The sequence below is a fragment of the Heloderma suspectum genome, chromosome 2 (genome assembly GCF_057233095.1).
Source record: "Heloderma suspectum isolate Gila_16-S chromosome 2, 16-S_ref, whole genome shotgun sequence".
NCBI lineage: Eukaryota > Metazoa > Chordata > Lepidosauria > Squamata > Helodermatidae > Heloderma > Heloderma suspectum.
This window is the reverse complement of record NC_139459.1, coordinates 193,777,816-193,805,672: the sequence shown is the minus strand read 5'-3', so window position 1 is coordinate 193,805,672 and position 27,857 is coordinate 193,777,816. Positions and strand designations below refer to the sequence as shown.

Below are 27,857 nucleotides of genomic sequence, written 5' to 3'. Positions count from 1 at the left end.
TGATGTACTTTTATTTGATTATGTAATAAGATTACAAAATTCCCCGAGTATGTTTCTCAGCACCATTATTGAGATCACACAGGTCCAGGACTGACTGGCAGTTGAGATTAAAAAGCAAAAATAATCCAACACTTTTTTTATTCCTTGTAATCTCTTTAATACTGTGAAATACTTTTCTTTTTAAAATACAGTATTTTCTGAGGTAGACCATTACAGTTCAAACGCATTTTTCAGACATTAATAAGACATGAATTAAATACTTTCATGTACAATATGTTGCAAAATGAGGTAGAAATGGTTACAGAGGATGTACAAAGTCAAAAACGATTAAAAAAAAGTCTTCAAAATCCCAGTACCACTTTTTGGAGGAAAGAAACAAAACAAAGACAATCTTCCTGAGGTATATATCTTTGATACCTATGAGATAAGTTTGCAGTGAAGGCACCCGAGTGATATGAAGAGATTGTGCCCACTGCTATGACAAGTTCCCTTTACATGAGTAAGAAACAGTTACCAACGTTGCAGGACATGTGTATCCAAGATCATGAATTTCATTACAATGGTTTGGATGATCATGGGAAACTTGTGACCCTCCAGATATTTTGGCCTACCACTCCCATCAGCCCTAGCCAGCATAGCCAATGGTACCATGGGAGTCGTAGGTCAAAACATCTGGAGGGCCACAAGTTGTCCACCCCTGCTTAGACACACTAATAAAACAAATCATTTTTGATTTACTAACCATTATCTTTATCTATTGTGGTGTTTTCACTTCCCACCTTCACAGAACCCTTTTGCACTGTAGAAGGTTGTGGGGGCATGTTCTAGAGTGCACAGTGAGTTCACGCAGAGCTCTGCCCAGCCCTGTTGTGCCTTGTTGTTGCCCTGCTTGAGCAAAGAGTACAGTCCGGTTCACAACCAATGCTCCCCTGCAGCTGTGCATTGGCCAGGAAGGTTGGTAATGGTGGGCAAGCTGTCTTTCAGTGAGGCTTGTTTTGCCATTACTAATCTTAACAGATCAGCTAAGTTCCAAACCAACCCCAGAATAGCTCTGAACCATTTTGAAAAACACTGATCTACAGGCAGAGAAAAGGTGTGCCTTAAAACACAGGTTAAAGAGGGTATATTTGAACAGAATTAGCTAAGTGAGGCTCTGCACATAAACTTATCTTGCTGCAAGTCTGTGGGCTGAATCTAGTTTTGTTCTGCCAGCAGGATCATTGCCTGAGCGGAATTCTGCTCAGAACGCTCCTGCTAGTGGAAAGTGTCTGTGGGGGAGGTGATTTCGACTAACTTCCCCCTCCCGCAGCCCCCAGTGCCACTTGCTCCACTGTTCTGAAGCCCCCCCCCCAACCCTCCAGAGCAGATTTTCAGGGGGCACAGGGGACTGCAGGGGCATGAGGGAATCAATGAAAATCATCTCCTCCTTCCCACCAGGAAAATGCTAGAGCAGAAGCCTTCTGTGGACAGTGATGCATTGTGCATTTTGGATGTATTGCACTCTCCACCACACATTCCAATGCATATTCAAAGGGTTTCTTCCTGGTGACACACTTAAAACATGCCACTGAACAACAGCATTGCAGCTGCTTTTCAGAAGTGTGTGATTTTAAGCATGTGGCCCAATAGGCGTGCATGAGTGCATGCGTGCGTGCGTGAGAGAGAGACAGACAGTGTGCTAACAGGTGCTGAAACCCTTGCTTTCAAAAGCTAACTTGCATTAACATACGTAATAGCTAACAGTATGAGAAAAAAAGAGTGTGAGACACATTTAGATCCAAACTCTGATCAACAAGCACAAAAAAATAGGTTCTAGGTCATACCTACTTTGCTCCCCGGTTGAGATTTCCATAGCCCTTCAAAGAGATTGGGACTACTAAAACACTTGTAGCCCCCTCGAGAAACTGCAGACATATATATGTATGTACACACACACAGTCATATAGCAGAGCTATAGCAGATGAGCACATGGGTGTGTTCCAACTTACGGCAACTACATCAACCTGGACTAGAAGCTTGGGCAAGTCGAACTGAAGTTATTAGTGATAAGTTAGACATGGGAAAATGTGTGCACTCCCTAACCAAACACAGGGATACTGAAAACATGGAAGCAGCTTAACACTTCTCTCCCTCATGAGCATATGCAAGTATACACAGGTAGTGCTTCCAAAAAGTGGGAGTACTATAAGATTCATAACTCTGCTAAGAGCTCCACCAGTCCGAAGCGCCTCCTACCTTTCCAGTGCTAACTCTGTTCATAGACGCTCCTCCTGTCAATTAGGACAGCGAAACAGAACGTCCATATTCAGAGACGGTATACCTTGGAATACTGTATGTTGGGGACAAACTATCAGGGAAAGCTGTTGCCCTCCACCTACCTGGCCACTGTGGCAAAGAGAGTGTTGGACTGCATGACAAAGATGTGTAACTTCTCTAAGACTAGAAATTAAGTTTTAAGGTAGAGGTGGGGTTTCAATCCCTTTGACTCCCACATGTGCTGCTGCAATACCACCTTTATTTATTACAGAAAATGAGAAACATTGCAGCTGACAGACAAGTTACTTGGACAAGATCAGAATCTGGGTACACAAGGCAGAGGTGAGGTCTGTCCTCCAACACCAATCCCCCCCTCATAATTTCCCCTTCAATTTATCCCCCCGAATTAATTTCCCAGTCTCAGACCCCCCAAATTCATGTTTTCCTTCCAAAAAGTTCGACCCTCCCCCAGTTTCTCCTCACAAAAGAAAAAAAAGGATGATAATCTGATTTTCCTAGCTCATGTTTACAAGGCAGCCCAGACTAGCTCTGTCTCCTCTTTACGCTCCTATGTAATCTAACCCCTCACCCAACCTCTATTCCCAGACTCCTCTTCTCCATCTTAAAGAGGCAGGAGAAGCAAAGCGCTGTAATTTGGCTTACAAGGGGGGAGAAGCCAGCCAATCAACAACCACCCACGGGTGTAAATTATGAGCCAGCCTCCTTCACTCATCTCTCTCCCATGCTCTGTGCCCACGAAGCATAAGCTTCCATGAAGCACTTACGTCTCAACTGTAGGAGCAGGCAAGGAGCAAACCCCATGAGCCCTATTTGCTCACCTACACGATGCTGGCACCTTAGGGGTGGGGGGAAGAAAAAAAGTACAGTGCCCTTAACATGGTATGTGCCATGTGCCATTGTGAAAAGAGTCACTATTGCATCCATCTCAAATTACAATTTTCCATCACAGAAATGTCTTTTGGGGAGTAGTCCTGTGAATGAAAATCCTAACATGGGATACTCAAGGGTCTCAGAAGTCTGTAAATCTTTGGTGCCATCCTAGAGGCAGTTCTCTGGCCAGAACTGATTCACTTTCATACATTACATTTCTAGCACACACTGCCATGACTACCTCTAGAGAAATTCTAGGAGTTTTTCAAGCACTGTGTACACAAACTACATTATGTGCAAAGGAAAGTCAAATTCAATACTCAAAACCAACGGTGCATTTGCTTATTTTACCTAAATGTTGCTGTATTTGCATGATTTATTTTGGAACATATATTTTTCATTTTTTTTCAAATAATATATTTATTTATTGGTAAGGGATGATTTGTTGACAGCAGGTTACGTTCTAGGTGATCAGCAATTTTATTATTATTTTTTTACCTTTTTTGCAGACACTGTTTGGACACAATCATGAGGGCTAGAATTTGCTTTTACCATGACAGTTGTCATTTTCAGGAATCTCTACAATATATTATATTTGACTGTGTAGGTGTTCCTTCCTGTTGATTTGCATATTATCTTCCATGCTTTTGAGTACAGAAATTGTTGAATATAGGATGAAAAAAGCTTTGCTGGTAGCTTCCAATCCAGTTTCAAGAAAGTGCTAGTTTAATGTCCGGAATATTAGCTTTTATTGGTGTTTGTGGCCATGTTGGCCAAGAGGAAATGAAGAGAGAGAGAGATTGGCTTTTGTGCCCTTTATGTTTTGGTGAATAGAGCAAATAGCAGCTTTGAGGAGGTGGGATTTTTATTAGGAAAATGGCATAGAAGGGCTAACCTCCATTTTTAGTGCTGTAGTCCTGATTGAATATTTGTACACCTGTCAGCTCCTATTAATTAAACAAAGCAAAGCAAAACAAAACAAACCAGCAGGAGATCCAGTCATGAATCTCCTGATAGCTCAGGTCTAGTTTTGTGCTCTCAGGTGGGAGAAGATAAAGGATTCAATGGTTGGGAGAGGTTGCAAGGTTTGCAGGGTGATTGCTTAAGATATAGAAAGGCAAGGAAAATAGCAGGAGGGGAGCATTTGGAAGGCTTGGTCATGAGGTGGGGGGAATAATTTGGCCACAGCGAACAACCATGAAGAGTGCTCCACTAACGTTCTCTCTCTCACACTCTGCTTCTCTCTCTCCCCCCATCTCTCCATGAGAAGGCGGTGACACTGGTGCTGAGAGAACAGTATTATAAGCTACTTCTTCTGGGCAGCCAATGAGCAAGTGGGAAGTAAGACCATTTGCACTTGTAAATGCAGGGAGCTCCTTCACAGGTACATTAAGCTGGCAGTCTCGGGGCAGAACAACACATGGGCCCAGTTTGCACAATCATGGCAGGGGAAATAAGGCACAGTGGCTTATTTCCCCTGTTGCGCATGCCGGTCACGTGCCAGGGGGATTTGCATAATTACCCTCACTTGCACACTGCTTGCGATGTCATGTGAACCCAGTGAGGATGAGTTGTTGCTATGGTTAACAAGCCACCCCAGAACCCTAAAACAACTCACAGGTTCTGGGTGGCTTGTTATCATTGGCAATAAGACACCCTCAATGGGTTCACATGACACTTCAAGCCACGCCAGTGAGGGTATCATAGAATCATACAATAGTAGGGTTGGAAGGGACCTATAAGACCATCGAGTCCAATCCCCTGATCAATGCAGGAATCCAGGAATCCCAGTCAAAGCATCCCTGACAAATGGCTGTCCAGCCTTGTCTTGAATGCCTCCAGTGTGGGAGAGCCCACCACCTCCCCAGGTAATTGGTCCCATTGTTGTGTTGCTCTAACAGTCAGGAAGTTTTTCCTGATGTTCAGCCAGAATCCAGCTTCCTGTAACTTGAGCCCATTATTCCATGTTATGCAAATCCCCACGGCATGTGACCAGGGGAAATATGCTACCATGGCTTATTTCCCCGGCTGTGATTGTGCAAACCCCATTGTGTTGCAAATAGGCAGTTCCTTGCCCCGTGGGGCTAGGGGACATTTGCAGAGGGAATTGGGTTCCATCATTTCACAGCCTTTCTGTTATCCCCCCTGGAGCCCCTCCCTCAGCCATCCCCCCCACACACACACACACACCATTTTCTTGCCATCTGACCCTGAGACAAGATACAAGTCTGGGACTTGGAAAAGTGACCTGGGGGCTTGGGGAACAATTGTGTGTGTGTGTGTGTGTGTGTGTGTGTGTGTATGGGGGGAATCCGTGGGCAGGGAGGGAGGTAAACACCTCCTCCTGACAAGTCTCTCCTCCCTCCCCCTCTGAATTGCCATAACCTGGCAAAGGCATGTTCAAGAAGTATGTTTGCTAAGTAAATATGTAGTTCTGCCCTTGGCCTCTAATTTTGGAAAGAGAAGTGCACAATGTCAAGCTGCTTTCCAAGTCAAGAAAAACAGAAGATCTCTTTTAGTATTTATAAGTCACTAAGATACTAGAAGCTAGGCTCCGGGACTAAACAACGACAACAACTAGCAGAAATGTGAATCACAAGGGAGAAGACGATGGAAGGGTTGGAATGAATGAATGAAAAAGAGATGTGAGGGATCGTATCTTCACATGGAAATAATAATGGCAGGAAGATATAAATGTAAGCAAGCAAGGAAAAATAATAATTATCCTGTCACAAAAGAGTAACAGTAATGTTTCATTAATTCCAAAATAAAGTGCTATCAGGTCAGATGTATTTGTCTTACTGAGAAATTCAGAAGTTTCCCACCACCTTTTGGTGGGAAGTTTCCCATTACCTTTTGGGCTACAACTCATGGCCTATTTTAACATTGGGTGTCATTTATCTATTTTATTTATTAATTAGCTTTTGGAGAAGATGGCCAGAGGTGGCAAAGAACTAGCAATGCTTGCAGCCACCAGATCAAAACTGAACATTCCCCCGCCTGCCGCCGCCTAAAATAGAAAACTTAGCCAGATAGAATGTCACGGTCTTGATTGTCCTAAATTTATCACATAAAAAGAGTTGTTGCAGCTCTCTTCATGGGCTATAAGGGAGAGTAAGGTGACCTAACAGATTTGTTTGTTTCATACTCAATGACTGTGGGATACTTCACACATTACATTTTTAGGTGTACACCTAAAAGGGCCAAACCACAAGGGATGGGCAATTCTGTGAACGTTCTTCTCAACATATGGGTTTTCATGGAAAGCAGGCATGGGAGGCTGAAGTCAGGGACAGAAGACATATAGGAGAATAGAGTGCTTTACACTTTCTCTTCCTGCTGTTTGTCTGCTCTAAATTCCCCTCTCCAGTTGTTTTACTGCTTATAAGGGGAAGATAAAGCTTGGTATCTTTTCCTTTTTGTAGAATGAGTGGAGATTGGGGGAACTTGGCAGCAAACTGTATTTGCCCTGTAGTATGCGGAAGGACCTGTAATACCAAGCAATTTGTATCCATGAAACAGCCATGATTGATTGAACACTACAGACACATCATTCTATATTACAGCAATCCCCAAGCTGGTGCTCTCCAGATGGTTTGGGCTACAATTCCAAGCATGTATGACTATTGGCCATGCTGGCTGTAGCTGGTGGGAATTAAAGTCCAAAACATCTGGAGGGCACGAGGTTGGAAAAGGCTGGCATATTATGTCAAATTCCCACAAACAGAATACTTTGCAAGGAGATGGTTCACACTGTTCAGTTATGTGTCATCAAGGAATAACACAGTGAGGTACATGCATGTGTGAATTGGCTCTTACTTAGGTCAATAACAGAGTTCTCTCATTGATACAGTTCAGTGATAAATCTGTGAAGAGGAATATGGGCTGGTATCTTTTACATGAAGGAGGATGCTGCTTCCAGATGTGGCTTTTACCTCTGCCTTATTTACAGAATTTTAAAGGATGTCCAGATGACATCTTCCAGCTATAGCCCTTCCCACAGCTTCTTCCATCTTTTCCCTTTCCACAAAAAAATCTGTTAAGCAAGAAACAGCTGAACAATACCTTCTGATGGTTAGTGCTAGGGCCCCTCCATCTGGAAGCACCCATATAGTCTTTTAGGCTTCAGTCCTATGGTCCCTGGGAGGGTGTCCCTGAGGCCATGTAATTATTTGTGTCTCCTCTTCCCAGGGTGGCGAGAGCAGTATGCCCTTGGAGGGAAAGTTCCAACTTCAGATACCTCCTCCCAGCCCCCACGGAAATTCCAGAGTCCATACCTCTCTGATGCCAAAGAGGGGGGAAAGGAGGCATGCTGTGGGTGGGCCAGGTGCCATGCTGGGAAAGGGTGTAGCTCCGCAGGATTGACAGGTCTCCTGGCCCCCAGGCCCACCGCCAAACCAGCTGCTGGAGCTGGCATAGGTCAATTCCCCCCCATTGGTTTCAGTAAGAAAGAATTTCTTTGTTTTAGAAACATCCCAGGAAGGGTGGGGGGAGCAGGACTGTAGCTCCTACCTCTCTCCCACCCTGCTGGGCTCACACTGGCAGGGCTTTGGATTTGTTGGAGGCTCCAGCATCTGAGCTCTCACGAATGGTAGGATTGCTCTGTTAGTGTGCAAAGTGCCTAAGAATGCTTGATGCTCACAAAGCCTGATGAGGAGACCGGTCATTAGTATTTCCATTTCACAAATGGGGAGGTGAGGCTGAAATATTGTGACTCATCCAAAGGCCACCCATTAAATCTATGGCTCAGCAAGGATTTGAACCCAAGTCTCTGGGTTCAGCTCCCTCTTTCTGGTGTTAAGTGCTTTGGCTTATCAGAGACTTAAATTAGAGTTGATGGATTCCCCTCCCACCTCCAAATTCAGGAGTAGTGTTTAGCTTACAATTTTTCAGCCACCAGATAGACTACTTCTGACATTCTGCAGCTTCACCCCATCAATTTTGAGTATAACTGAGCCAAGATGCTCTGAGTGGCCGCAGTCCAATTCCTATATTTTGTATGGTATAAGAGCCTTAAGATTTTCAGGAAGCCATTGTGTGTGTGTTGGAGGGGGGGCATTTACCACTACGGAGGTATATAAAACAACTAAGGGAATGCGAGAGAGAGAGAGAGAGAGAGAGAGAGAGGACAATTGGCCTCAAAGTCGCAAGAAGGACCTGCATAGCAAAATCTTCTTCTACAATCTGGAACAAGCCATGCAGGTTCTCAAGTCAACAGCATCAAGACCTCTTCCCAGGTACTTAGGCCAGCTGAACTTTGTTATCTTAGAGATTATGGATAATCACTGTCTAGCAGGTCTGGCAGGGAATGCCAGTGAACAAGTGTTAGAAAGCAAAACATCCTGGAAAACTAGTTCTAGTGAGGCAACCTTCAGGTTCATAGGAGAAATCTGACCAGTGCCCCACAGACCACAAACCAAAATGCATGATTGTTCCAAAATTATATGCAAAGGCTTCACCTCCCAGGGCCTTCCAGATTATATTGGGGGGGGGGGCAATTTATTCTTAGTGTAATGCTAGGTTCCGTTCAATAGTATGATAGGCTGCTTTCTCATAATATGTGGGTGCATGTGTAGATGAATGCTCCAGTGCTGGCTGTGCCTGGTAACGGAGTGCAGAGACTAGGGATGTATGCGAATCTCATTTATGTTCGCAAACCAAACAAACATGTCTCAATCGCAATCCCAAATGTGAATGCAAGCAGGAGCACTTTTTTTCAAGAAAAGGTCGCATTTTCCTGACGTGTTCACATTAAAAAATATTGCATTTTTAAAAATGTGCACTTTTTAAAAAATGCATTTTCCCAAAATGCACATTTTCACTTTACTCTATGGGGGGAAAGTGCACATTCGATGGGCTCTTTTAACAATGTTAATTTCCCCCCTTCGAAATGTGCACTTTTCCTGTTTGAACAAAATGAAAACAGCGCAATCGAGCACGGGAAATGAGGTGAGATGAGCTTCAAGGTGGTGTTTGGAAAACCTCGCCAATTGCAAAAATCATTTGGTCACCCATCCCTAGCAGAGACAACAAAGGAGGCTTTTTTTACACATACACATACATGCACACACACAAGAAAAAGTTCCAGAAATGGTGGAGAAGTGCCTGGGAGAGAGGTAGCTAGGGCTAAACAACATGCTACCGTTCTGTTTATCTTGGTGTGAGCATGTGGGCCCCCACCGTGCATGAGTATGAGAGGGTTAAACCTTCCCGCCCAACCACGTCTCTTTCCAAAATCCCTCTCCCACTCCACTGTGGGAACTAAAAATACTTTTTAAAACCCTCCATGGGCACCATTAATAGCATGTAGTCTGGTCGTCAGTTGAGTCTTTTAACAAGGATACTGCTGGTTGTCCACTACAGAGAGGGAGAGCCCAGTACCTTCAAACCATTATTTTATGGAAGAAAATTTAACATTCACAAAATGGCACAAGCATTGGAATGCGCGTTGTGTGACTTCTCACTAATGAGGACATTAGTATTACCCCGAAGGTGGCCACGAAGCTTGCACAACTCTGTTCTATATGGCACTTCTATAGTAATTGAAGAGCACCAGCATTATTTTAGGGACAAAACAATGCAATGTTCCAACACAGAAGTGTAATCCTGATGGAAGATAACTGCATCCATTGCAACAACTGCACAGTGATTGAGATACAGAAAGACAGCTTTTCTACACGAGGCATTTATTGTGTGCTCATCCTTCTGTACTCACAGCTGTTTACCAGTTGTTTAGATGAGGTCATGACCCTCCAGTTTCACTTCTGTTTGTAAACAGCACTTTGGGCATTTTTTTTTTTAGAGTAGGGAAAATGGGGTAGGTATTATTTCTGAAAGTGAAAGAAAATGCTGTTTCCACTTGTGTATTTGTGCTATTTTGCTATACCACAGTGCCACCTAGAGGTTATGTAGCAGAAAAGCAGGAAACACTCCTTATGTAGTACTCAGGTGTCAATTCTGCAAAGAAACCAAAAGTAGATGCAGCAGATTAACAGCCTGGTATAGAAAAGCAGAGAGAACGCGAGAGAGGTGGGGAGCACAGAGGAAAGGATCGGGGAGCAGCAGTACCATGGTCATGATCCATGCCCTGCCCTCACACACTTGGGAGATTTCCAGTATTACTAGAAAGAAGTGGAGAAGTGATCTGCTAGAAGACAGATGTGTGCTATAATGACAAAGTCATGAGAGATGCAATCAACATTATGTTTAGACCATATTTCTACAAGGCAAAGAGCAATACATTATACGAAAGCCAGTTCCTCATACTATCACATTCTCCCACCAATCAGTTACTCTCTAGTGCAGCCTTCCCCAAAACATGGTGTCCTCAAGAACTTTTGGACTACAACTCCCATGATCCCTGACCATTTGACATGGTGGCAGGAGTTGATGGGAGCTGTGGTCCAAAATATCTGGAAGGCACTAAGTTGGGGAAGGCTGCTCTAGTGTGACCTAGAAACAGAACCCAGGATGGGTCAATGCTTGAATCAAGGAGGCCTGACTCCAAGTGGGTGAGGTCACCAACAGAGACAGGATAAAGGCTTCACCCCACCCCAGTGACACCCTTTTCATGGAATAAAGGGGAGACTATTGGTATCAAACCAACCTCAGTCTAGCATAACAGATCTAGAGAAGCCACACAATACATCTGCATTGAACGTACTACAGAAATGCATCATGTGTTAAGGAACTGGAGAACCCTCCACTAGTAACGACTGAAATGGTACCGAGATGCAGAGCAGGACATGCAAAGAGACGGAAACATCCTTTGCCAAGCAATGTATTTCCTCATCCTGCTCTGCACTGCAGTAAAGACTCACATCCTCTCCCCTATTTCCCTCCTCCCTCAAGCTTACTCCAGGAAAAGTACAGATATATGAAGCAAAATCTATCAATTTAATCTTTACCAGCTTATCTGGGAAACTGTCTGCCAAGTTTCCTTCCATGCTCAAAACATATTCAGGTGAGAAAATTCCTAAACGGAAACATGAATGAAAATTATGCTTTGCAACACCAGAAAGGAAATTACCAATGCTGTCTTTGGCCCCTAAAACTGAAGTTAGTACACTCTAGGTTCCCTAGTCTCATGACTTGACTGGCCAAGTGCTCATTTGATTTAAGAGAGACAGAGAGAGAACTGAGATTGTGACTTCCTTTCTACACAACCACAGGAAGTGTGGATTACTTTTATTTCTGCTAATTTGCATGTACGTAAGCATCTGGTCAAGCCCCTGCAGGAGTCAGGTCCTCCTGACATCCTGTTCCCCTGATGTCATTGCACACTCAGTGCAGATCTTGAGCGCTGTTTCTGAACTTACTTCATCTCTACATTCTTCTTCATACTAGCTACACAGACTCTCTTATTATGACACCTTTTGAGCTGTAGAACAAGGAAAGATATCAAAAATACCTTCCTGAAAGATGGCTTCTTAGCCACATTAATTTCTCTGGTTCTGTCCACATAGTATTGGTTTTTAACAAAATTAACCTGCATTTCAGTTTTCTACACAGGAAGGCTTAACGGAAACCTACTATTTCTAAATAGAAAGATTTTTAGTGCTATCTGCAGCCACCAGAAGAATCCAGTGACTGGAAGTTTAGGATTTCAAAAGGCTGTACTACTCTATGAATTAAAAAAAGACTAGCAGCACCATCTCTGGCATGCTTACTCAGAAGTAAATCCTGCTGAGTTCAAATGCACTTACTTCCAAGTACGTGTTTATACAGCACTATCCCAAGCATGTTTGCTCTGAAATAAGTCCAACTGAGTTGGACTTGGGAACTTACTCCCAAGTAAGGGGACTATAGTCTTGGCATTGGGACTGTAGTCTTAGCATTGCTCTCTAAGGCTGCAATCCTATGCACTTATACGGTAGTAAATCCCTGTGGACACAGTGGGACACACTTCTGAGTGCACAGATGGTGAGAGTGTGCACTAGCCAGAGTGCTCACTTCCATGACAAGTGCCCCTATTCTGCTCTCTTTTGCATGTTCAGTGGTTGGATGTTTTAATATATGGCATGACAGTTCTTCAAAGACAATTTAATCCTCACTTAAGAAATGACTCTGGCAGCACAGTCTTATGCATGTTTACTATGGAGTAAGTCCCACTGTATTCAATGGGGTTTACTCTCTAAGTGTGTTTAGGACTGCTTAATCTACATACAAGAACAACAGGTCATAAATTGGCATAGTCAAAGCACGTCAGATTCTTCCTTAGACTGTATCAGACCAATGGGCAGAGTCCAATACTGCCCATCCGCTAGCGGAGCTGGCCGCCGATCCTGGTCAGCGTGCGGCCAACCCTGGCAGTTCCGGTCTGCAAGCAGCCCCTACCGCTTGTGGAATGACAGTTTAGCACTTCTGGAGGCAAGCCCCCAAATGAGCGGAAATGCTTGTTTTTGGAAGGGAGCAGGTCAGTGGCGCTCCGTCATGCGAGCTCTGCCGACCTGCCTCCTTCCAGAAACAGGCATTTCCCCTTGTTTTGTCATGCCTCCGGAAGCGTTACATCATCATTCTGCCAGCGGTAGGGGAGGTGACAGAGCTGGCCACATGCACAAGGGCAACGTTGAATTCTGTCCAATATGTCCACATTCCCCTCTGAGTTCTGTCTTTTATGACTATGCCCACATGAGAATGAGCTACCTGTCATGAGACCAAGCAGACCCAACTCTTGTTCTTTCCCGATCTTCCCCAAGTGTGAAATAACACATCTTTGTCATCTGATCATCACATTTCTGTTTTGCTTTTGATAGAAGTACTTCCTGTGGTCAAGACTTTACAGAGTGACCATTTCCAAAGTTGGACATGGGCTTCCCCAAAGAAAAGCTAGTGATTTCTTGGGGAACTAGAGAATCCAGAGGGAAGGAGAAAGACTGGAGAACTGAAACAGAGGAGGATGGGGGGAGAAGTAGAGAACTACAGAAGATCAAGACAGAATTGTAGGCGACAAAATGTTTTCAGAAAGCCCAATGATGCTAATTAAAACTAACTACTTAATACTAACTAATACAATTAGTTAGTATTGAGTCCTGGGCTCTAGATCCTACCTACAGCCCTTGGAATATCCATATGAAGTAATTATTGAATGGTAAACACAAGTTGTTCCATTATACTCCAATGGTCCTTCTCTTTCTGGTACTTGTCACTGGTAAATCACTGACCCAGTTTTGAGGTGGTCACACACAAGAGTTGTCTTTCTCCAGGTTTCAGCCCCTACTCCAGAAATTAAATCTTTAAGGTTTGAGGTTTTTGGAGGGAGGAGATGCAACTTGATTTTAACACACATGCATGAAGACTGAGACTTCACATTATGCTATGCCAGCTATTTCACACATTCAACTGCTAAGGTTAATTTTGAACTATTCACTATGGCAAAATATTGCAAAGTAAATGAAGACAATGCACAGTAGGCAAATAAGAGCCTTCTGCAATATATAATGGCAATCAGGGTGGCAAGAGGGGCCTCTTGATGATACAGGGGTACTCCAACTACATGAGACTAGCATCTCCATTTTCAGCAGTGAAATTGTGGAAGGCATGCTATAAGTTTACATACAAGTACCACCATTTGCTTAAAGAAAAGTCGACAGTGCATGCTCTCTCACTCACACACACACACACACATCCCGTAACAGTGCAATACGATGCATCTTTACTTGGAAGTAAATTCTGCTGGGTTCAATGGGGCTTACTCCCAAGTAATGTGGATAGGATTTCAGCCAAGCAAAACAATCCAAAGGAGCCAGGGGAGGGAGAACCCAAGGCGGAGAAACAGCCAGATCCAAAGCTCTGCTGGGCTTGTGCCAGCAGGGTGGAAGCACCGGGGGTAGGGGTGGGGCGGCTGGAGGAAAAGTAAGTACACTAAAGGGTGTATGGGAAGAACAGGAGGGTTTTAGATCTGTCAGATCCAAGATTCCCCCAATCTGACCCGAGCACACATCCTTTTTTCCCGGTAAGGCAAGAGCAGCAGAGGTTTCCATGCCCGCAAGGGGAAGCTATGGGGGTGGACTTCCTTCTTGGCCTGTAGACCTCCCTCTCAGGACTGGCCCTACCATTAGATAGAGTGAAGCAGGCAGCAGATTTTGGGTGTCATGAAAGGGCAGCAAATTGTTGTTTAATTTATTGCAACTGTATTTTCACGGCCAGGGGCTCTTGTGGGGCTTTCCCTGCCTCAGGTGCCAAAATAACTTGAACAGCCTAGGATACTATGCACCTTGACTTTGTGGGGAGGGGAGCCATTTGCTACTCTGCCTCACATAGCAAAATGTCTTGGGCCAGCCCTGCTCCCTCTCCACAGGCGAGAGAAAGAGAGATTCACTAAATTCTATGGCCCCTGTGTACCTTCCAAGGCCCATAGGATTGTGGCCTAAGTCTTTAATGTATTTGTTTTGCCTCAAATTATGCACTGGGAAGCCTGAACTACTACTTTTCTTGGCTCATAGAATGCTCATGATGACAAAGCGTTAAGAAGTCCTACTATAGACCATAAAGAAGGGAAACAACGTTGCAACCTGGAATTTGGAAATTTAATGGAAAGATTCCTTCAAAAAGTGGTACTAGCCATGGCTTTAAAACTACAGCACTAATACTTATTCTTTGAAGACACAATACTCCACCAAAACGCTATGGCAAAAATGCTTTCTTAAAAAAAAAAAAAAAAAGAATAAAGTTATGGCATAATATATTGTGAAACGCCCCTGAAATACATTCAACTTTCATCTTTGTAACAACTTCAAGTTTATTTTTGCTTTTTTTCTCCTTTTCTTTTGCTTTAATATGGGAATCAAGTGTGCATTAAAAAGCACATTTGTAATCCCTCCAGATCATTTTTTAAATTTCCTTGAGTTTTAAAAAAAAACATTCTTTTTGTTTTGAGGTAAATTATTTTTCCTGAGTAGTTAAAAAAAAGAAAAAAATCCACTACTACATACATTACAAAAATAAAAAGGAGGCTAGTTTATTAAACAATCTACATTAAAAAAAAAAATCCAAACCCCCTTCCCTCAGAACCCACTGATGTCATCTGCTTTAACAATGATGCTCTTGGTGGCTTTAAAGAACATTATAATGCACCGAATGACCCATTGTGCCATGCCCATGGCAGTTAATAACCAAACAGAAATATCCGGGAGGTGTGGTATTAAAAACGAACTGGGAAGGAGGCAATACCTGGCTGAATACTTTACAATGCTGGTATGGAAAGGGACAACTGGGAAAACAGATTAATAATAAATAGGTTATCCTGAGTTCATTGAGAAACTACTTTTCATTAACATAGAGACCCAACAACCACCACACAGTCAAACTTTCAGACATTTTTAGAAAACAAAAATGTATGTAAATCAATCTAGGGAAGTCCTTGCATCCAAAAGGTGTGACTTTCTTAAAGACGAGAACGACTTCCTCACCCTTCCTCCATTTTCATAGCCAGGTGGGCAGCATGACCTCCCAGACGCTGGAGCACTCAGAGTGACAAAGCTTTTAATAGCAAAAAAGAAGGACTCAAAGCTCCCAATGGCTTCCGCTCAAAGAGACCCAATATGATCTAAAAGAAGAAACAAGCAACTCTCCGCTAATGCCGAGACCCGTACATTTTATCCCATTCCACATACAATTCCAGCTCCTTCTGAGAGACAGCGGGGTGGATCTTGCAGAAAATGCTTTCAAAATCCTTGTAGGAGGTGGGTTGAAGCTGGCCTGGCAGGCCATGAAGCTTGTTTGCCCCGGCCTGCTGACAAAGCTGAAGGAGCTCGCTCCCAGAGTAGCTCTCGGTGAGTTGTACAATGGAGGCCATCTCCCTCTCACTGAGGCAGTAGTTTTGCTGAGCTAAAGCGTGGTGCAGGATCTGCCGCCTGGCAATGTTGTCTGGTGGGGAGATGTAGAAACACTTGGCAAACCTTCTCTGGGTAGCTTCGTCCAAATTGCCAGGCCTGGTGGTGGTTGCTATGACAACCACATTCTGTTCGCCTGAGGTAGCAAGGTTATCCAGGTAGGAGAGGAGCTGGGACTTCAGGACAGCGGCATCTTCCAGGAGAGATTCCACGTCGGTGAGGAGAACAACAGCAGGCTGCCGACAGTTGGACACAAAGAATGTCGTCTGTAGGATCTTCTCAGCTTCAGCCTTCCACTTGGAGACCAAGGCTGTCCCACTGAGCTTCAGCAGGGTGGATCCCAGCTGAGTAGAAATACACCTGCTCAGCAGAGTCTTCCCTACTCCACGAGGCCCAAACAGCAGGATGGTTTTGGGTGGTCGGCTTGCTCCAGTGTAAGCTCCTGGCCTCAGGATAGGCCACACCAGCTCTTCCTCTATGGCAGCTTTGACAGAGACGTGCCCAGCAATGTCAGTCCACTGGACTGGGGGGCCACAGTCAATTATCTTGTTGTTCACCAGTTCCAGAACAAAAGGGTCCATGGCTTTCAGCTGCTCTTCTACTGTCTGGCTGCTGTTGTCACTACCAAATGTTGGTGGTTTGGGCTGCATCCTGAGAGTAAAGGAGTCCCCTTCACGCTCACCGTTGGCAGCTGGAGGAGTAAACTTCTCAAAGCTCTCACTTGGCCTCAGTGGGGCTTCACCAACATTGTAAGCTGGAGAGACCAGTCCTTTCATGGGCTGGCTGCTGTATTTCCCAATGGGCTCCTCTGAAGCCACTGTTGTCGCTGCCACTCCTGCTGGCCTTTTCCCACCTTTGAAAGGCACCTCAGAGCTTCGGTTGAATCCATTCCCTCTACATTCACCACTGTCGGACATCTGATATGGGGACTTTGGTTGCTCATAGCTGTATTTGCGATACCTGCCTTCACTATCATCCTCACCACCTGTGATATCAAAGGCCTTCCTTTTCAGAGAGCTCCCCGACTCAGCACTGAGGGGTGGCACCGTGAGGGGGCTCTGGTAGCTATATCCAGGGACCATAGGGGGGCGAGAGGAAGGGGGGATGGGTGTGGGGGCAGCAATGCCTGAGGGTAAGTATGAGGCTGACGGGTGGGGAGGGTGGATGGGGCCATAGCCAGGCTGAGGTGGGTAGCTGCCTGAGGCATAGTTGTACATGGGTCCTGAGGAGCTGTAGCCAGGGACAAGTGTGGTAGAAGGATGGCTGGGCTGTAGGAGGCCTGAGCTATGCAAGGTAGGTGGGTGTGGAGGTGGGAGCGCTGAGGCAGGCTGGCTGCAGTAGCCTGATGGCAGATAGGCTCCGCTGTAGCCTGAAGGATACTCCTGAGATGTCCCAAGACTGCCAGAACTGGTGGGTCCCCCACAAGTGTTACTGGGATAAATTGAGTCAGACAGATTACTGGAGACCACAGGAGAGGTACCAAGACTGTTGCCCGGGGTGACAGAAGAAGGGACAATCCCCTTGGAGCTGGACAATCCATCGTGCATCGGGGTCAGAGGGTAGGCCCCTTCTGAGCTGTGTGCCATCGGCCAAGGCTCCATTTCTCCCTTCTGACCATTGAGGGGCCCAAAGGCGCCATCCCCATAGGTGTTGAGTGCTGATGGCCTGTCATAAGGGGAGTCCAGTACTCCAGAGTACTTCTCTGCATACCTCTTCAGCAGGTTGGAAGCAGTCAGGGCAGAGATGTCGTCATTGGCCCAGGCATAGTTGAAGCGCTGCCGGCTACTGTGGTAGAGGTCAGATTTGTGGGCGGGTGAGGAGGTGGTGGAGGAGACATCAAGGTGCTGCTCCGGCCACTGATTCAGGGGCTGAGCATGCTCTGGTGTCCAGTGCATCTTTGACAGAGCTAAAGAAAAACAAAGAACAAAGAAAACAAGGATTAGGTTTTGTCCAACAAGGAAATGCCACCTTGAAATGGACTTGGGGGCCTATGATGATGATGTTATCATTACTGGTATACAAAATGCTGAGACATTCTTATTTATCTGCACAACAACCCTTTCAGGTAGATTAGGTTGGGAGTTGGTGACTTGACCAAGGACACACAGTGAATGTTATGGTGGCCAGTGAATCCCTTCCAGCCACTATTACTAGACCAAGTCCCCAAGAATGTATAGGACAAATGACCTTTTGGAAGGTTCATTCCTGATTAGACTCTTGATCCTTCACTGTATTTGTTTAAGAAAGTAAAACTGCATACCACAAAATATTTATAATGTTTTTTAGCCTTGTATAATCAATTTATTCCAGCAAGCTGCTATATTATCTAAGAGATCGCAATATTCCCTTCTGCTGTAACCTAAAGTTATTAAATGTTAGGCTATAAAAAACTCTTACTTTTGCTTTTCTTTGTCATACAGAGGTCATCCTATCCTCTTGTCTTTTCTCCCCCACTACACTTTGATTCTCTAATATTCTCTTGATATTACTGCTTCGGGGAATAGCCTTTGTCACTCAGATCTTGACTTAACCTGCTTGCCAGACAGTCATCGTTCCAAGGTTCTGAACAATGGGTGTGTTTGCATGTCACTATAAGCCAGGAATCCTGATGTATTAAACCACAATGTGAACAAGAATGCAGCCCGTTCACTCCTCCCTTCATACAAAGTTGAACAAACCAGGAAGGGGATAGCTTTGTCAACTTGACATCCACCATCCTGAACAAGTTGATGTCATCCACAAACTGGGCTACCACACTGCACAACCCAACTCCAGATAATTTATTAATGTTAAATAGCACTGGTAGTAGTACAGATCCTTTGGGGACCCCACTGTTTCCTTCTACCCATTGTCAAAATGTCAATTTATTCATTCTACTTCCTGTTCTTTAACCAGTCACCAATCCATTAGAGGACCCCTTGAGTTTACTCAGGAGCCTTTGGTGAGACACATCTTCAAAAGCTTTTGAAACTCCACATATATAATGCCTACTGGATTATTCCTATCTCTGTATGTGTTTTGTTATTTTCTTGACACTGTCAAATAAATAAATAAATAAATAAATAAATAAATAAATAAATCTAAGTTGTCTATGCACAGCACTGGCTGGCTAGTGCACCATAATGCCACCAAGAAAGTACCACTCCACCCCGCAGTTGCCAGAACAGTTTTGCATTTTAAAAGAAATGTTCTTCTCTTTTATTAATAAGGTGACAAATTAATGGATAAACAAACATATGGCACTTCGTAAGATAAAACGGGCAGCTCATCTGAAGATGGGAAGAAGGGCAAGAATCACAGCTGAAGCAGCATTCAATTGGTCGGCATGCATATCTATCAATCAAACTGCAAAGGCAGGAGGAAGCTGGGCTTACCTTGCAGCTGACAGATGAGCTATGAGTTCTCTTTTTAAAACAACAAAGAGTCTTGTGGCACCTTAAAGGCTAACAAATTTATTCTAGCATAAGTTTTTGCGGATACTGTCCACTTCATCAGAGGCACGCCTCTTTTTAAACATTATTTCTGTCTTCATCCTAACTCTGCTAAGGAGGAAAGCCTTAATTTTTTAAAATTAAAAGCAAGAGCCAGCCCACCTCCTCCTCTCACAGCAATTTCTCCTTATTTAGAAGGGCTCACAGACCCAAGGCCAGAGCTTGTCATCCCCCCCCTTTTTTTACAGCAATAAGAAATGCAGGGACAGTACTGACTAATAAGAAGGGCATGGAACTTGAAACGGTCCAACTTTATTCTTTCTTGTTTAAGTCACTTCACACTGCTCTCCATCATATCAGATTTCAGGACGGGGCACTGCAGTGTAAAACAAATACAAAAAAGCACCCCCCGCAAAAGGAGACAAAACTTTAAAACCAACTAAAACATGCTCGATTACAACAATAAAATCTACTATAATACCTGGGTAAATAAAAATATTTTTCCGGGCACCTTAAGGATAGCAGTGGCCTCAGGCAAGCCTCTTTGGGGAGGTCATTCATAATTGGGGCACCACTGCAGAGACTGCAGAGTCTCCTTTGTAGGTGATTGTCATCCCTCTGATGGAAGAGGTATAAGAAGAATGGCCTCAGCAGAAGATGTTAAAGCCTGGTCAAATTGATATGGGAGTAGGCACTCCCTCAGGTATTTGAGTCCCAAACCATTAGGGCAGGGTTGGGCAACTGGTGGCCCTCCAGATGTTGTTAGACTGCAACTCCCATCATCCCTCACCACTGCCTACACTGGCTGGGAGTTGCAGTCCAACAGCATCTGGAAGGGCCACCAGTTGCCCACCTTTGGCTTAGGGGTTTAATGGTAAGAACCAGCACCTTGAACTGGGCCCAGAGGTGAAGAGGCAGCCAATGAAGTTCTTTTAGAATTGGCATAATAAGGCAATTCTGACAGCTATATTCTGCACTAATTGAAGCTTCTGAATTAATTTCAAGGGCAGCTCCATGTATAACACATTGCAGTAATCCAATCAGGTTACCAGAGCATGGATCTCTGTGGTCACTATGTATATTAGCACTGTGGAGAGAATTGCATTTGCCATGTTTTGCCCATACAGGAAAAAGCTTCATTATTTTTCAACAGTTGGCACTTACAAAGTGCATCTCTAACTCTGATCCCAAAAACATTTAAGCACATGCATAATTTTATACACAAGTACCATCCTGTAACGGCTGTGTGCAAGTACTCCCATAGCCATACTTAAAAACAGCCGTGTGTTTATATGCATTGCAGGTCTGGCTTGAAAGTATACGGCAGCCTTCCCCAACTTGGGTGCCCTCCAGATGTTTTCGATGATAACTCCCAGTATTCCTGACCATTGGCCATACTGGCTGGGGCTGATGAGAGTTGAAATCCCAAACATCTGGCGGGCACCATATTGGGGTTAGGCTGGAATACAGGAAACTTAAACTTCATATAAAGTACTACCAGAGGCCAGCAACATGGATTACTGGGGTTTCCATCTGCTTGGGTGATGGAACCCTGAGGCCACAGGCAGTGTAGCTGTTGCCTATAGTTACAAGGACTGCTGGGTAATCTCAGCAAATAACAGGCATCTAGGGTACATGGTTCATGTGAGGCACTGACCAGACTTCCTACCCAGTTTGATCTGACAGTGTGACTGGGAACCAGGGCCAGCTCCAGGATTGAGGGAGCTCTTAGAAAAGTACCCCTAGGGTGGGCCCCTTCTGCATCAGGGGGCCTGCTTGCCTTAGCTGGAGGCACCAGCACTCCAATCAGCATTAGGCAGCTTGGTCCGGGAGCAGCCATTTAAATTTCCTACAATGCCTCTGATGTAGCATTGCTCCAAGAAATTAAAATGATGCCCCTTCCAATAATGCTACATTGGGGGCACTGTGGGAAATGGAAATAGCAGCTTCCAGACCCTTCCTGGGTGTGTGTGTCATTTTAATTTCCCATAGTGCCCCAGCTGGGGGCACTGTGGGAAGTTTACATGGCAGCTCCCAGATTCAGCTGCCCAGTGCTGATCAGAGTGCCAGGGGCCAAGGGCAGGCATCAGCACTGGGTCCTAATGCCAGACCTCCCTAAAATATACACAATACTGCCCATGCAACTGCGCTCTACAGTGAAGCTCAGTAAAGACCAAGCTCTCTTTTGAGGGAAACCTCCCCACCATTATGGGCCTTCTCATTGCAGCCCCCACTCCCTGCCCTGATAAACATCCAAGGAATGGTCCTCTTTGGCAATTCGAGCAACTCCTTCAGACTAGTTTCATTTATCCTTAGACTCTATCAACCATCGAACAGTATCTTTCATTATACTGCTGTTTACTCTTTTTTTCTCATTACAGGGAAGTATTTGGATACTTTATATGTTATATGCCTACCTTAAATTATTGGTGTGGGGGGGAATTAAAAATTAAACATAATATAAACAAAAGGGGAGAACCAGGCTGCTTGATGCAGCAACAATGTTTTTGCACAAGGGGGGCTTCAAATTCTTTACCGCTTATTACACCAAGGCCAGCCATGCCTCTCTTAAACTCGCAAAGCCCCCTTCCTTCCTTCCTTCCCTCCCACCCACGCCCCTCCTCCTTCCCTGGGCTCAGCTGCTGCATCGCAAGCCGGCAGAGGAATGCACACAATGAAGCAATCAAGGGCAGAGCTGGAGGAATGCTAACAGAACATCAGCAGTCTCCGACTTAAGTAACTTTAATTGTGCCGGGCTGTTTTGTACCCCTGCCCGTGGCTTTCTCGTCCTTCTGATCTAATGAGCAACGACATTTCAGGAGCCTTGCTGAGGGGCTAAGCACATTCCAAAACCTCAAGGCTCGGGGGCGGGGGGGGCAACAATACTTATCACATTATATACAGGCAGGCAGAATGTTTCTTGCAACCAGCACAGGGCTTTGTGATTGCAATCCCAGGGTTTCATTGCAGGTCCTCTCATTTCTATTGTTGGTATGTGTCTGTGTGTTCTGTGTGTGTGCGCGCGCTCACTCCCCCACCCCACCCCTCTCCAACCTCCCTCCTCTACTCATTCACAAAGGCCTCAGGGGAACGCTGGAGTAGGGGGCAGGGAGAGTTGCCATTCAGCCTTTAAGCCACTTTGTGGCCACAGTACAATTAGATTACCTAATGCTTTAATTGACTTATATGGCATTTGTCCTTCCACTTTGGATATCAAACTTACACAAGAGGATTTAAATGGCAGCTTTAACCGGGCTTTCTCTGACGTCCTGCCTTCATTTACTCACCATTATATTAAAGTGCCACAATAAGCAAATGTCCGCAGAGAGGTGTGTAAGTGTCCCGCACTGCCACCACCGCCCACCTGTCCCCCCTGCCAAATAAATAAATAAATGGATATATAAATAAATAAAAGCTGGGAGAGCTTTGGAAAAAAGAGGACAAAAGACCAGGGGCCTTCCAGTAAACAATCGCTTTGGATACACAATTCCAAGCCTAGACATATGTGGGGTGGAGTGTGTGTGTGTGTGTGGGGGGTAAGAAATGATGTTCCTTGCCAATGGTAGCAGAATCGTCCGTGCAGCAGCAACAAGCAGAAAGCTATTAAAGTGAGGAGAATTCCATGACCCCTTGGAGGATCAAGAGAAAAGTTTAAAAAATAGCCAAGGCCATGCAACTTAAGATGCACACGGCTCAGCTGTTTGGTGGCTACTGTTTGGCAGTTGCAAGACATTAACTAGGCTTCTTTAACTTGAGAGCATATTATTCAAAGAAACATGTGCTGCTCTGCACACTAAAAAGAGAAGGCTTAGTTAAGAATAAAGACCCATAACTGTGCCCTTTCCTGCTTCTGCTAAAATTAAGCCAGGTCTCAACCAGGGCTATAAAAAAAAACAACAGTTGCCTGGAGCCCTGGCCTTCTAAAAAAAGGGATGCCAGTGACTTGGGATCTGAAATATATATTTTAAGCTCCCTGTAGTTCTATCTGCTAAGTAGTCTGATGACGTCTTCTACAAATCTAAACTTGTACCTGTAAATGTTAACACGTATTTCCTGAGCCCTAGCCTCAAGACTGCAAACTGAACTGACCCACAGGCTGCAGCTATACCGTACCACTGAGATTACCAGCCTACGGCACTTCCAGACAGAGAGCTCCTAGTGCTACCAGTGACAATGCATTGTGTTGCTGTTCCATTCTATTGTCCTTAAGGGATTTTCTGTGGTAAGAAAAAAGAAGGAAGAAGCAGTGGGAAAACACGGGAGCATTACCAGTGGAAGATGACAATGTCTAGACCATCCATAAAATTCTGTGAATGAGGCAGGGCAACAGTGCAATAAAAGCCTCATCTGGAAACACCTTTAGTCTCACTCTAACCTAGATCTTTTAGGCCACACAGCATGTGAACTTAAATTATGCGGATGATATTTTTCCTATGCTGCCACTGGACTGTCAAGCTACTGATGATTCCTCGGAGAGGTTACATCAGCACTTTACTGAATGATGCAGTGGGGGCAGGTCTTGGAGAAAAAGTCCCCTAGGGGTGATCCCAGAGGAAAATAAATATAGTTGAAAGCAAGGGGGGGAAATGGAGGCCCTTTGTGTTTTGTGGCCATTGGTGCCCTACTATTTCCTGAATCATTTGTTAAAATGTTTCAGCCACTTGTTTCTTGTAGGATTCTCTTTAAAAAATTCCAAATAAACACTTCATTTCAAAATGATGGGATGGAATAAATGGTTTACAGGTAAAGAGAAATGACTGCTATTTGATATTTATATCCATCAGAACATTTGTTTGGATTTGAAAATAGCACTAGGAATTCTCCCTTCCCTTTGATTCGGAGATTGCTAAGCTCTGTTAAAAAACAAACATCCTATCACGTTTATACCATTTTAACTCTCTTGACTTTCCCCAAAGGATCTTGGGAATTGCAGTATGCTGGGAATTCTGTTTGAGATTCTTTATTTAACACCACTCACAGAGCTACAATTCCCAGGGTGGCTTGGGAGAAGATTATTGTTAAGCCAATTTAAACCTATAGCTTTGGGGTTAGGAGACAGAGTTTATTACCACAATGGGATAACCATTTATGATTTTGTCCTATCCTATAATTTTCATTTTCCAGAGTGACAATTCAGAATGGAAATACCCATGTCTGTCTGTCTTGTACAGAATGGGACGAACTTCATACAACATATCTGATTCAAAATTACATCAGTGCATAGAGGAACTGCTAAAAAAGATCAAATATAAACAGTGGCCTGGTTGATACATAACACTAACCCATGGTTGCTGTACCTAGGGCTTGTCTGGAAGATGATCAAACAAGCTGTGGTTTGTTTTCTCAACAAAGCTGTGGTTTGTTTTCCTGGGTTGTTTGTTTCCCTCCTCCTTCATCTGCTCCTTCCCTCCCTGCATCCCAAATACCTTTGTGGCACTGTAACAATAACCCATGGTTTAAACAATACAGAGTCTACAACCCAAAAACAAACTATGGGTTCTCTTTCTGAATTATCTGTGGTTAATGAACCATGGTTTGTTAGCACACCACATTCTCACATAACAACAGCCCAGAATTTAACAACTTATACCATGAGTTAGCATATGTGTGAACCAGGCCACTGTCTGGTTGTAAGAGACAGCACCAAAGGCTTCTGAGAAAAAACCATGAAGCAAGCCATGGAATGATCAGCCCACATAGTTTCAGTTTCACCCTTTGTAAGAAGGGTTAGTACATGTACTCATCCAAGTACCAAGGTGGTAGAAGAGCTGGCATGTACACTCAACACACACACTCGTGCTCAGGTCACATGCTAGCGTATACCTCTAGGGAGAGGGACTGCTCCTTTGCCATGTGAAGAGAATCCATGGCCAGGTGAGCATGTGAATCATCCTTCAGATAGCTATGTTTAGCAGAAATTCAAAATCCCTAGCACATGCAAGGTTTTCTTTGAATTCCAATTTGTTCCTGCCCTCTATGTCCTATGGCAGGGAGTTCCAGAGGTGAACCACAAACTGCAGTCCATCCAGCCCATGTTAAATGCACTTGAGTCCGACTGAAATCAATGCATGTGTAACTATGGGCAAGACTGCAAAAATGTTGTGTAACAAAAACATGTTGTGGCTCTTGATCTGATGCTTTTCACTAAACATTGACCATCCTTTCATTCCTGCTATTTGTTACTTGAAAAAAGAGAAGCCCCAGCTATTGGCCATGCTAGCTGGGAATGATGGGAGCTGTAGTCCAAAACATCTGCAGGGTACCAGGTTGGGGAAGGCTGCCCTATCTTCTAGGGCCTAGATAAACACTAATTATCTGCTTAATTAGTCTCATGTGTGATATTTCCCACATACTGGTCATAGAACAATTAAAAAAAAAAGAAAATTCAATGGGAAGCTTTCCAAAGAATTGTGCATATAACATTTGCAAGTACAAATGTCTTCACATTGTCATCTGCAGTGTACAGTACAAGGACTTCCAATTCACAGCACAGAGGCCCTAATCCAACTAAGGTTAGTTGTGACTCAGTCAGTGGGACGTTTAGCTACAACTGACTTGTTCTATTGGTTTCAATAGGGCACTAGTGTACTGGCAAATCCAGAAGTGCAGGGTCCCTTCATGACAGTCACAGCCACGCCCCCTTCTAAGATTACACAACCTTGTAAGATACACAACCTTCAACTGGAATCCAAAAACAGTGTAGCTGAGAGTAAGGCAATGGTATTTCAACTGCATGTCTGAGAAAAAATGCAGGGGTGTTAAAATCTTTTTCACTCACTCACTCAAACACAAACATTTTAGGTTTTCAAAATATGATACTCTATGGAAACTTCACCTTCACTGGGTGGCAGGGAAGGGGAGGAGACAGCTGGAAGAGCCTGGCCCACAGTGGTAGGCTGGGAGTGGGAGGGACCTGGCTGAGACCTGGCTCTTAAAAAAGTCCCAGGTCTTCTTCCCTGTGAAACCCCCCACCACTACACCCCTGCAATAGGGTCTGAGACATGACTAAGTTTAGCGGGATCAGGGCCAGAGAAGCAAACTCTGGAATATCTGCACCTGATTCTGAGAAAATGAACTACAGTAATAACAACACTGATGTAGAAATTATACACTCTGACAAGGACAGTCTGAAGCTTGGCTATGCACACTTAGCCCTACTGAAGTCCTTGATACTCAAGTACATGTAACTGCCTGCAGGAACATAGCCTTGGAGCAACAGTATGTAAGTAGTCAGAGAAGATTAAAGCACTTAAGGCTGCAATCCTCTCTGCACTCTTAACACAGAATAAGCCCCACTGAACTTAGTGGGCCTTATTCTGTGCAGGCATGTACAGGATTAGGCTGTATTTTTATTCAAAAGTAGCAAGCATATAGATCCAGCTTCACATGGGTTCAAACAGCCCTTAGCTTGATACAGAGAAGCTTTCAAGCAAATGTACATTGCTATCAGAGTGGGACTCATTGTGGCCGCCCCATCAGAGTGAAGGAAGCTATGTCCACTATCACCCCTAGGCATGGCCCCTGCCATGATGCATCCCAATAGCCCCCTGAAAGAAGGATTTGTCCATTCCATTCCCCGGGGCGGGGGGGTTGCCCCACCGCAAGGAGGAAGAGGCAGGTGTATAACTGTCCCCCAGCCTATCTCCCCTGGCTTCCGATTCTATCGGCTGCAAAGCTATGTGCTGGTTAGGGATGTCTGCCCCTGGTGGCTGAAAGTGATACTGCAAGCTTCAACCACGTGGACACATTTAAGGGAGCAATCCTATCGGGATAGGTGCCCACCTCCGAAATCAGAGGCAACCGCCTAGCCAATGCAAGGCAGAAGCAGCGTGGGGGGGATTGTTCTCTCCACGCTTCAGCCGCCCTGCATTCGCGGATAGACAGCCAATTTCGGGAAGTTGGAGCGGGGGGCGGGAGAGATGCTGGACGATGCATAGGAAGTGTTGGAACGGCACTTCCACCGTCCCCACCCCAGCACGCCCCCAGGAACGCCCCATTTTCGCCACTCCGTGCTCCTCTTCCGAGCGCGGAGCACAGGGCCATTCCACGCTGCTTACAAGGCAGCGCAGGAGGGGGTGGAGGTCAGTTCTCAGGGAACCGACCTATCCTATGGCCTTCTAGCCACTGACTAGTGGCCGTAGGATTGCGCCCTAAATTACTTTAAATTAATTAATGTATTTTAAAAACAAAATAAACCCGAGGTGCACACCCCTAGGGTCCCCTTAGTATGCATGCCAAGTTTCAAGTGTGTCAGTTTCACTGTCTTGGTGCTATGGCATGGACGGGTGGACAGACAGGCACACATCCTCTTTTTTTTTATTATAGAAGAAAGACCCAGAAAAAAAACCAGGCTAGTATATAGGAAATCCAGCAGGGGAAGAATAAAGCAGGAATTCAGACACCAATGGTTAACAGTAAGGGTGATTAACCACTGGAACAGCATCCC

General features: G+C 44.7%; 1 protein-coding gene across 3 annotated transcripts in view; it reads right to left on the bottom strand.

Moving 5' to 3' along the window:
- Positions 1-12: 12 nt before the first annotated feature.
- The window catches only part of FIGNL2 (fidgetin like 2), a 116,681-nt gene continuing 88,836 nt past the window's right edge, over positions 13-27,857 (bottom strand). For all 3 annotated transcript variants that reach the window (XM_084837137.1, XM_084837138.1, XM_084837139.1), the window contains one exon: positions 13-17,886. In XM_084837137.1, coding sequence (XP_084693263.1) covers positions 15,722-17,875 — 2,154 coding nt within the window. In that variant the 5' untranslated portion in view covers positions 17,876-17,886 and the 3' untranslated portion in view covers positions 13-15,721. The remainder of the gene's footprint in view (positions 17,887-27,857) is intronic.